Here is a 12,023-nt window from a genome sequence, read left to right as displayed (position 1 = left end):
CTCCATTGAAAAGATGGAAGTGAGGCAGCCAGCCACGTGGGTATCTGGATATCAGGGGGCAGGGGGAGTGTGTTCTAAGCGAAGGGAGCAGGAAGTGCAAAGGGAGGGAGGAACAATTAGCCCGTGAATCTCAAGGTTCATGGGGCCGTGTTCTTGCCTTCCCACTGCAGGTCCTGGCAGCGTACAATCCTTCCAGGAGGAGGGGGAGTTACCCTTCAGCTTTGATTGTCCTTGTTCATAAAGTTTAATCATATTCTCAGTCTTTGTGCCAATTGCAGTGGTGCACACCAGTTATTTCGCTTGCTTCCTGTGTCAGTCTGCCAGCGCACCCCTTATTGTTCTTAAGGATAGCCTGCACTTGGGGTCATAGCTGTTTAACAGAGCGGCCTCTGGCTGCCTCATAACTATTCATGATGAACAGAAGGAACTAGCTCACGCTGCTATTTTTGGTGCAAGGACAAGCCCGAGTCCCCAGTGAAGTTTCTAAACAGATCTTTCAGATATTCACAGAGGAGTAGTTCCCCACACGTTTTTGTGAAAATAGACCTTGTCTAAGCATGACATGGCTGCAGCCCCCCAAGTAACCAAAATGCTTCTCAATTCATACAAGTGTTTGATCTTTGCTTTTTTTTGAACATAAATAAAGTGAGAACTTATTAATAATTGAAAAGAGTATACAGGCCATGAGAAAAATTCAGGCCGACACGTTTGAATTCGGGCTGTGCGTAATTAGCATGATCTAGCTACATAACCCAGTTACTCATCTGTGGAGCAAGAAATCTGGTTCAAGATCAAATCCTAAGTAGGAACGCTGCACCTTCCAGGAGCTGTCGTTTTCGTGAGGTGTTTTGTTTACACTCAATGAAGCAAGGGCCATTATAACGTATTCAGAATATTAACACAGATGTCAGTATGCAAACATCTACGGGGGTTCTCGAGTGAACTTCACCTTCAGATTATTCACGTTCCTTCAGCCACGAGGTTCAAGAGTGGACGAGTCCTCTGACAAGGAAGGATCTGGGACTCCTGGTGGATGCTTGGTTGGATCAAAAAGCATTTGAGCTGTAGTATGGATACCCTGTTTATTGTTCTCTATTAAAAGTAACTAACACAGAGGTAAATCATTGAGTGAACTAAGGCTCCAGAAATCTTTCTCAAAACAGATTTTGACAATCATTGAATTAGATTTATGGATGCCATAAATTATCACACTGACTGAATTATCTGAATGAGGGTGCTGCTTCTTAGAGGGTGTTTCAGTAAACATTTTAATCTACTCAATTCTTATAATTCTGTAAAGACCAAACAACATTCTTCTAATGTGGGTCGCTAATTAAAGCCTTTATCAATTTTCTTGTGTTTTTGTGCAACATGCAGATTTTTTGTGCTACGGCCTGTAACTGAATTTGATTATACCATACAGTTTTACTACCTATTTTTATTTACTTTTGGAAGACAGCTCACTCTAAGAGTAATTTTCTGGTACACAAATTTTGAGATAAAATTCTTATCATAATTGCTTTTTTTGTATTCTAAAATGTAATATTGGTTAGGAAAACTAAACTAATGTGGGGAAAGCTAACAAGGTTTATGATTTGTTACTAGAACAAATGACACCAGATATAAATACAAATCCATTAGTAAAACTCTCATCCATTGACGAGCCAGTGCACATGCTTCCTCCCTTGCCGTCGTTGGAATATCTTACATCTGACAAATGAAAATGTTGTTGGTTTAAAAATCGCTTTTCTGGTTCACTTAGCTTTTACTCAGGAAATGAGAAATTCCAAAGGTTCTATCGTTATAGACAATTTGTATTTTCTGAACCTCCCAACTGACTGCTGAAATTTAATATTAACAAATATCATTTGAATGAAGGAAAAAAAATCTCCTATCATGGGCTTTCCCCCAGCCCTGACAAAACATTCACATAATTAGATAATAAACCAGGTTGGTGTTTAAGCATATGTTGGCATAGTGTAACACTGAACTGTATTTGTTAATGCATCCCCCTTATTTTATTCCCAGTAAGAATACCCGGACTTCGGATACATTGAGCAAGCAACAACAAACCCTGAGAATGCACATTGACATACCCAGGGCTCAGCTTCTGATTGAAGAGAGAGACACAATGGAGACCATTGGTAAGGTGCCCTGTTTATCACTTTACACAATGTGGCTGCTACAGCCATGCCCTCTCAGCCCAAACCCCATTAGACGTGGGAACGTCTTGATGCTATGTGAGCAAGAAGTTAGAAGGTGAAGAATTGTTATGGAGGAAAATAATAAGTACTAACAAATCTAGGGGAAATGAACTTATGTACATCTTAGAAGTCACCTGAGACAGGAGTTCCCCAGCTCTGATCCACACTGGATCTTTCCTGGAGAGGTTATTGGTGCTGCTCCAAAGAATGAACACCTGTAATCAAATAAACCTAGAAGGGCCCCTTCTTGGAAATCCACTCTGTGCTCTCCTCATCAGCTCCAATAAGGCCTTTGTTAAAGAAAACATTTAAACTCTCCTTAACACTTCACAGACAAATATCTTTACACAGGGTATCTTTTCTCCATCCCCCGGGACCCCATAAACATCCTGGACCAGTTTCCTTCACAGTGCTTTGGGAAACACCAGCTCCCTTTTCTCACAATTGCAAAACAGACACCTGGAGAGCTTTTGTGGCTTGTTCACCCAGAACCCTGGTGTCTTGACTCCTCCTGGGCTCTTTCCACTGGAAGTGCACCGTCCCCCACTGTCTTCCTAGATAGTCCTATTTATTCCAGAATCAGAGGCTTTATATTTTCATTGCAATAATGATTGGAGGAATAGCTAACATTTGTTGAGAGCCCTCTAAATGTCATGTACTTTTATAAGCTCTTTATATGAAATATGTAGTTTAACTCTCCCAGTCAGCATAGGAAAATGGCACTACTTTGTAACTGGGGCACTTAGACGTTCCACAGCTTGCAGATCTCACAGACATTTAGGAGCAGAACCAGGCAGGGCCCCTGCCTGTCCGCCTGCTTCTCCTCAGGTGACTGGCCATCGCCAGTCACCGTATCATTGCCGCTTCCGTATCAACAGGCTACCTCCCAGAATCCCTCACTTTAGAAGTACCACTGAGCTTTCTGGTAGCCATGGAAACAGACTCTGTGGCAGATTGCAAGCCTGCCTCTTTTCAAACTTCACTCTGTGTTTGTTCTGGAAGGTGTTTGCTGGCACTTGGTCCCAGGGCAACCCTTTCTTGTGATTTGACTAAAACTACCCAACTCCTGGCACGTGCCCTAGGTACCTCCTGCCAGGAAGGCAGTGTAAATGGCCAGGCTGGCAGAACATCTCCATTGCCCCTTGCCCCTGCCCTACTTTTATTATGTTCTAACAAAACAGCAAAGACATCTTGACCTAATGGCTCCCGAATTCTAAGGCCTGGGCTGCCCTTCTGGATTCAAGTTTGGTCCGGGCGTAAGAGCACTTAGAGAAGGTCTGTCAAGTCCAATGTGGCCCTGGACCAACCAACTTCAATTAAATACCACCCATGTTGTATGAGGGTGCTCTACTCGTCGTAGTATACACAGGATTTTGTTAGCTTGCTCACATCATGACAAGGCACCATGTTTTGTCTTTGATTATCTCTTCAGTAATATATCTGCAGTCTCTTATTGAACTCAATAGATTGGACATAATTAAAACTAAAATTTCCTTTGAAACTTCGGTTTCAAAAATCAAAATGTACTTCCTTTGACCTTTTGGTTCAGGTATTGCTAAATTTTTCTCACTGGACTTGTCAATAGTTCTACTTATGCCTGTTACAATAGATAGCCAGGTGGATCCTAGGAGTGGTGCATTGCTTCCCAGTAGCTAGTCATTGCTGGCCTCAAACCAGAGGAAGGTCTGCTCATCATTTCTGTAAGTAATAATGACCCTCAGCCAGAGATGCATCACAGTCTTCACAGGATCATCTATCACCAAGAGCCATCGACCTCCTGGTGATGCCTGACAATTGGTCGATGGAATTTTCTAATTATTGGGGAAGTAAAAATATGATGCCGTAAAATGCTCCGTGCTCTGACTATGAAAATCCAATATGAGATGGCCATTAATTTCTAGCCAGAATGAATAGTTAACCTCACAAACTGACAGGCACCTGAAATTCCCCGTTAAATCTTTGTAACCTAGCCCCGCAGATAACCTGGTGTGTTCTTAACAGGGTTACATGTTAGAAACCACAACACATCAGTATTATTAATGAAAAGCCACTGTAGACGTCGGGCCTCTGATGCCAGGTCCAACTGTAAGAACCTGTCTCTGAGAAAGGCTGCCCTATTTGAGGGTCGAGTGAAGGCTGGGGGGCTGGACCCCCAAGCCAAATCCTAGCTTCTGCTACAGTACCAACCTGTGCTGCACCACACACTGGGATACCGGCAAACATCTTGGCAGTCTTTCCTCTATTTCTCTGCCAAGAAATTTTATTCTAACTTCAACAGGCTTTCCTTTCCTGCCAGAGCCTGGGTAATTGGATTTTGTAAGGTTCGTTCTGTTCAGAGCCTTTTTTGGGCACAGAAGTCTTGCTGTGTTGTTTATGACTTTCACGTTAGCATTCCGTGTCAAGGCACACTGAAGTGTGGTCCCAGCTGACTGATAAACTCGTACAAACATCATCCCGGGCTGCAGTGCTCGAAAGTTTATGAAAAATCCATATATCCTAACGGAAGTTTCCTTTGGAGGAATAAAGCTCTTAAGAAAGTGTGAAAATTATCACAACAAAGTCATGAAAATCTTGAGACAACCAAATAATGACACAGAGCTCAACCAACGGCTCCTTCTCCAAGCACTAAAATCCTCCCAATTCATCTGAAGCCAGGTTCCTGCTTCTCTAACCTTTAAGTGCCTACGCTAATAGGACTTTAGAAATCTGACAAGTGAGTTATTTTGAGAAGTCAAATAAGGGATGTTCTAGAGTAATTAGAGCTCAGAAGAGGTGGGAAGAGAAGGAACATACCTCAAAAACTCTAAAATAGAGGAATCCATACGCTCTGAACTGGCCCTTCTTTTCTCCCCACCACCCCCCAACCCCAAACACTTGCCAAGTGCAGTCTGAGAGCTGACCCCAGTGTAGTCAACTGCAGTGGAGTTTTCCTAGCACTGCAAACAGAGCTTATTTTCAATGGCAGCCCCATCACTGGGTGGTGCTGATGTGGCTGGCGATGTCTCAGGTGAGCTTTTGACAAACACATAAATCCAAAATTCTGTTAAACGGACAGCTGCAACAAGCCTCCCCAAATCAATGTTTGCTTAATGAGAAGAAACCAAGCCCCAAGGTAGACAAGTGACCCTTCTCTGCAGTCCTTCTCTTTAATCTTCCATTTTGGGCATTCTAGAATAATTCTAATGCAGTGCTTGAATTTTTAGCTGCTTTTGCTGCTGTAGATGAGGCTATTATTATTGTTGCTATTAACAACAACTCAAGTACCTAGAAGGGAAAAGGCCAGGGAGTCATTTAAGGGGGGATATAAACATATGTGGTTTTCTGTGTCCCTGCTGTGCTGTAGACGATCGCTCCACGGTCCTGTTGACGGATGCTGACTTTGGAGAGGCAGCTAAACAGAAGTCCCTGACGGTCACGCACACGGTTCACTACCAATCAGTGTCCCAGGCCACCGGGCCCTTAGTGGATGTTTCGGACGCTCGACCGGGAACGAGTGAGTGGTCAGACCTCACCTAAACTGTATGGGTGTTAGACCGGGAACGAGTGATAGTCAGACTTCACCTAAACTGTATGAGTGTTATCAGTGTGGAGGACACCTTAACGCTCTGTCCCTACCAAATGAAAACGTTTCAGCCCTATGCCTAAGAAACAAACAGGTGTGATAACTTCTTTAATTGGGACATTGAGTTTTTATTGTTTGATCTTAGCTATTATTAAAATTGTGAATTGAAGCCAATAACTTTTGGTATTGGTTTACTAGGAAAGTGCTAGAAATTTCTGGTCAATTTAGTTTTTTTTACTTAGATAATACAGGAAAGGGGAAGGTAATTAGTGTTAGTGGGTGTCTACTCTGTGCCAGGGTTGGAATAGAAAGATGATGTCGTATCTGTTATCTGTGCAACCACCCTGCAAGTTACCTACTTATAAAGCAGATATCACAGCCCTTATTTTACAGAGGAGAAAACAGTGTCTCAGGAAAGTCAGGTAAACAGCCCAAAGTTGTACACATAATATGTAGTGAAACCACAATTTAGATGTAGATCTGCCTGTCCTCAAAGCTTAAGCTTTTCTCCTGAACACACTGTTTGGGATAATTTATAGTTCTGGTTAATCTGAGGATTATATTTGGTTTAGTTATTAATATTTGCAACCATGATACATGGAAATTAATTACTGCAATGAAATTAAATCCCCTAACGTGTATCTAGAGCTTATTAATTAGATATTCTTGTTCCTTCCTATTGAAATTGTTCCTAAATCTCTTTAAAGACTGAGAAATTGATGTCCCAATTATTATCTTTTTGGAAGATTTGATGTCTAGCTTTTAAATCTTTAATCGCTCTCTTGGCAAAAATTTACATTCTTAGTATTATAATTATAAAAATAAATATTATACTGTTAAAGGCTATTCTTCATAATTCCTGCCTTGGTAAGACATTTGCAAAATGCACTGAGCTTCATGAAGCAAACTGGTCGATTCCTAAATAACATTGTAATATGCAGGAAAACAGTTTTAACAATTATTGAAATTCACTTGAAAAATTGTTTTCAAGAACATGTTTAAAAAGTCTTTTATTTCTCTCTTCTGTCTAACCTCACCCCCTTCCTTCTTTGATGACATTAGCACATTCTGAAGATGTGAATGGGACATGAGCGAGAATTAGCTTTGTGAAGGGGTGTGTGAAGGAGAGCCTTGCTCTTAACAATTGCTTCAAGGTCCTTGACATTCTCTCCAGCTGTTGGCTTTTCCATTGTGATCTGTCTGGTCCCGCTTCTGGCTACATTAGGACACTGCACAGATGGGTTTCTGAGCCACTCATTGCTATTAAATCAGGGAAGGATGACAATCCCAGGGGACTTTGATCGATGGATCCTTGACTTCAGCGTTCCTTTGTTCAGTCAACATGGAAATTAACAGAGGCATTAGCAGAATAGGAAAGAGACAGAAAAAATAGGACAGTTGCCCAAGATAGTGGTTCCCAATCTTTTGTGTGCATCAGAATCCCCCAGAGTGCCTGTTTAAAATACCCATTCCAGGGCTCCGCCTGCAGAGATTCTGATCTACTTGGTCTAGGGCAGGGCCCAGGAATCTGTATTGTAACAGACATGCTGGGTGATTCTCATGCTGGTTATCTGGACCCTTCATTAAGAAACACTTCCCCAAGTGTTAGACACGTGTCATGTAGAATCCAGGAGGAAGTGTTCATCATACCTCTGCCTTTTTAGTGAATTGGTGCAAGATCCCTCAAGCTTGCCATGCTCACAGCACATCAGTTCTTTCTGCCAGATAAAAAGAAGGTGCATTTCCACCTCCCTTTCAGTGTCCAACAAAGAAATGCACAAAGGCTAGTCATAAATAGTCAAGATGGGAGGAGAGACAGTGAAACGAAACCACTGGGAACCTTCCAACTGCATGATCAGCCCCAGAATAAAGGGAAAGTTGGTTTGATGACATTCAAAATATCAACAGAGACATGAATCTCAGTCACAAGCAGAAACTATAGCCAGTGAGAGGTGAGTGACAGGCAAGAGACACCCGGGAGGGGCATATCTGTGTCTCCCATGGCTAGGATGTTGTAAGCATCATTGGGGACCTTTAAGAATTTGTTCATTCAGAGTCAAAACTATTTGTTAAGGTTTTACTTTACATATGGCCCAGTGCTCGATGATAGAGCTACATTGTAAGATGCAAAAAGACATTCATTTCATCTTAGTGGAGGAACTCAGACGTTTAAACAAGGAACTAAATTATTTTTTGTTTGTCAATAAGTACTAGGGAAAAAATAGAACACAATGATGTGATGGTGAGTCAATGAGAGTGTGGGGACTGTGAGAGGGCTACTTCAGATCTGAGTCTTTGGGGAAGACCTCCATTGAGGAGAAGCTGTGAACCAACGTCTGAGTCACAGCCAGGGACCAGCCTGCCAGGCAGAGGGAACAGGAGGGAAAAGCTCCTAAGGCATGTTGGGGACAGAAGCAGGACTGGCGTGCAGCGAGCGATAGGAAATGTGGTAAAGGATGAGCCAGAGAAATAACTGGCCTGGGTTTGTGGGGCCTCCCAGGCCATGGTCAGGCATTTGCATTTCATTCTGAGGGTGCTGGGATGCTGTCCCAGGGGGTTCCACCTGATGATCACATCCCATTGAAACAACTAAAGCTTGTAGAAGGATGCTTCTTTCATTTGGGATAAACTTCATTAAATACCGTTTACAAACATTACGCAAATCTACTCAAATCCATGCATCAGTCTCTAGTTCCAAAAAAAAAAAAAAATGGTTATTCATTTAGCGTCTGCGGAACAATCTCTATGGTAAAAGATCTTTGGGATCACTTTTCATTAAATATTTCCCCAAAACCACATTGTGAGGGACTAAGAGCGTTGCATTTTTTATTTGGAAGTAGAAATTGTGAGTGACGGGCCCCCAGCAGATTACTGCAGGAAGCTATAGCTGTGAGCTTTCTGAAGCCCAGCCCGCTGCTTGCTTCTTGTACCCTACAGCTTGTCACCTTGGCCCACATGTTACATCTATGTCATCTCAGTCCCCTGGAGCAGGTTCTTCTCACTGCGGTCTGGCGTATTTACAGAGACTCATTTATAGTCTATTGCCTCAACCACAAAAGACATTATTGTTCTATTCTTGTTATGTTAGGACTGTGTTGTCATTGTAGGAATTCTTTAGTTTTAAGAAGAGCATGTAAAATATATTGTTTGCACACTACAATGACTGCATCATAGAAGTTATGTTTCTAAGCGTTTTATTGGTTCACCAAAGAATTGCAACAAATTCTTAGTGTGAGGATGGGAGAAATTGCAACGATTTGCTATTTATCTCTTTCAGCCCGTGAAAACACATGCCTTGGCTGTGTCTGCAGCTCTCTTCACTTCCCTGTCTCTCCTGTGAGTTAGGATACACTTGAGAATGGGAACTTTATTCATGTCAATATCCCCAGCTCCAGCCACAGGTTCCAGCACACAGGAGGCATTCAGTAAATATATTTAAGTAGCTATTAACTGTCTAGTTCTGAAATCAGAGTAAAGGGGATGGAAAACAAAGGATGTTTAGTATTTTAAACAAGACTTGGGCCATCCCTTTTTGCCTCTCTTTATTCTCCATTTCCTGAGACATCTAATTGGCTGGGTGTATGTACTGTGCCCTCACCCCATTAGAAGTGTCCCTTTTAATACATACACATCTCCACCCAGCACACTGCAGAGACTTACTGATGAGATCATTACCTAGGAGAACTTAAATAAACTTTGTGTGTGTGTGTGTGTGTGAGGAAGATTAGCCCTGAGCTAACATCTGTTGCCAATCCTCCTCTTTTTGCTGAGGAAGATTGGCCCTGGGCTAACATCCATGGCCATCTTCCTCTACTTTATACGTGGGACTCCTGCCACAGCATGGCTTGGTAAGCGATACATTGGTCTGCACCTGGGATCTGAACCTGCGAACCCCGGGCGGCGGAAGGGAGCACACGAACTTAACCACTGTGCCACTGGGCCGGCCCCTTAAATCAACTATTTAAACTTACAAAATGTGTGAGGATATGAAGACATGTCAAGTGATAAGTATTAGACTTGACCTGTTGGGGGTTTTTCTTGTCATATTTACCTGTAAGTCATCCATTCATTCATTATTAATTCACTCATGCAAAGCACATTAACCAAGCACCCCTGATACATGTAGGCATAGACGGGGAGATGAATAGGACACAGCTCTCATCCTCACCAGCTCTACTTTTCAGCTCCTTTCTGCATCATAAGCATCCTCCAGCATCCAGTTTTATGAGTTTTAATGGGTGTTTTTTTGCCAAACCCTCTAAATTGAGTTTCTAGCCTTCCTGATCAACCAGCTCGCCCACCACCATCTTCCCAATGAACAGGATGTGCTCCATCTCTTGCCAAGTGTTTGTCACTCAGGAGTCGTGGGCCCTGAGATCTATTGAGTCCTCCCATGTGCCCACGGCTCACTCACGTCTCACAATGGTTCTAAATGTGGGTGGTGTTATCGCCCCATTCTCAGAAATGAGGGAGATGGGCACAGCCAGCGAGCAGTGAAACTGGATCAAACTCAGGCAACCTAACTCCATAGTCCCCACTCTCAACTCCTTCATGTTGCCATTAAGTAGAGATGCTGCTTCTTGAAGGAAATCTAGAGACTAAATGGACTTCACACATATAATAAATAAGAACAGCTTACAACATGATTTGAATCTTTTTTGTTGAGACTGAGAAAAATGCACCCTCTATCACCCAGGATGGTATTAGATATAACACTGGGAGAAAATATCTGATGTGGGTGAGGGTTGATAAATATTTGTTCATTAAATGATAGGAATGTTCAGGCTTACCAGTTTCATCCTCCTTATGAGACAACTCATAAATTCATCAAGTAAAGCTGGGGCCTCAGCATCTACAAGATATGAAAACCAATAGCAGGGAATAAAAGCAGATTAATACCACGAACACAGTGCACATGACATCTTTTATAACCCTATTATCCACAAAATCCTCTCTTATCCCAAATTCAGGATAATTAAAATAATTTGATTCAATGGGCAGAAGCTTAATTCATGTTCAGACCCAGTATTGAAAGGCCAAGAATTATTTATATCACTTCCCCCCTAATTCGTTGGCTGTTTAGCAGGCATGATGCCTCATCACTAAGTTTTATTTATGTTAGAATGTTGGGAAACTAGATAAAATATTTTCCATGCCAGGGCAGGAAATCCCAACGTGTATTTGGTTAGTAGATTAGCTAGTAAGATCTACAAAGGAAGCTACTGCATGGAATCCATGTAAAATTTTTGATTCTGCTGCTATTGCAGGAACAATCATACAGAAGAGTTCCGTTCAGGTACAAAATGGCTCCAAAAACCTGATTATTAACAAAATGTGTCAAGTACCCACGTATGCTACCTACTGAGACAATTTCGCCTCTAGGATGCTTGCTTAGAGCAGAACAGAACGGCAGGCTGTGGTTCAAGGAAAGTAATACCATGACCTATATTTCCAGCATTATCAGGCCACTGGTAAAACTGTTCTCATCTAGGAAAAAGGGGTGATGAACAAAATTAAGGTGAAAAGAGTTCTGGCTTTGAGTAGAGGCTAACACGTGCAACTTGACCATGGAGCTTTCCAAATAGGGTGATCTAGGTGAGAGAAGGGGCTATGGGTGTAAAGGGCTCTGCCTCACCGTTGATGGGTGAAGGAAATGCAGGTGAGGGTTTGGGGGGTGTTGAGGAAATTGTGTCTTTGAAGTGGGATTATCAAACTGACCCCATCCCCGACAAGCATCCATGCCAGGGGTAAACCTGATCCACAGCTGTAGTTGTAAGAAACTTAAAGAAGAATAAAAACGAGAGCCCTCAAAACTTATATAAGGGATTGGGTAATTTTCTGGAAAAGATTCATTAGCATTTAAATAACAAGCTCCACTTATCAAGTCGATAGTGCCTGGAAGACATTTAGCCTCCTACCCAGGAGAATGTTTTTCTATTGCTTTGAGGACCTCTCTCCCAGCATTTCAGTGGAGAAACACAATTATCATTCATACCTTGCTGTCCAGAGAGCTTGTCTCTCCAGCATAACTCATTTGCATTCTAATCAAGGCAAAAAAAATCTTCCAATAAAGTCTTCTGCAGAATTTTGCAAGTAAAGGATGAAATGTGTCTTAAAATCAATGTCCCAGAGAATATGCACCAAGACACAGTATTTTGATGACCCAGAAAATCTTAAAATATATTGATTTGGCTGCCATCTTAATGCTTCTCTCTAGCATTGTAGAATGATGGATTAGGTTCAAAGTCCGATAACCA

The 12,023-nt window shown here is 42.1% G+C and overlaps 1 protein-coding gene across 2 annotated transcripts in view; it reads left to right on the top strand.

Annotated features, from left to right (window-relative positions):
• The window catches only part of DSCAM (DS cell adhesion molecule), a 625,552-nt gene that overhangs the window by 592,194 nt on the left and 21,335 nt on the right, over positions 1 to 12,023 (top strand). For both annotated transcript variants that reach the window (XM_058523126.1, XM_058523125.1), the window contains 2 exons: positions 2,029 to 2,144; positions 5,548 to 5,697. In XM_058523126.1, coding sequence (XP_058379109.1) covers positions 2,029 to 2,144; positions 5,548 to 5,697 — 266 coding nt within the window. The remainder of the gene's footprint in view (positions 1 to 2,028; positions 2,145 to 5,547; positions 5,698 to 12,023) is intronic.

This window comes from Diceros bicornis, chromosome 27 (assembly GCF_020826845.1).
Source record: "Diceros bicornis minor isolate mBicDic1 chromosome 27, mDicBic1.mat.cur, whole genome shotgun sequence".
NCBI lineage: Eukaryota > Metazoa > Chordata > Mammalia > Perissodactyla > Rhinocerotidae > Diceros > Diceros bicornis.
The sequence above is the reverse complement of the archived record's forward strand: the minus strand, read 5'-3'. Positions and strand labels throughout refer to the sequence as shown.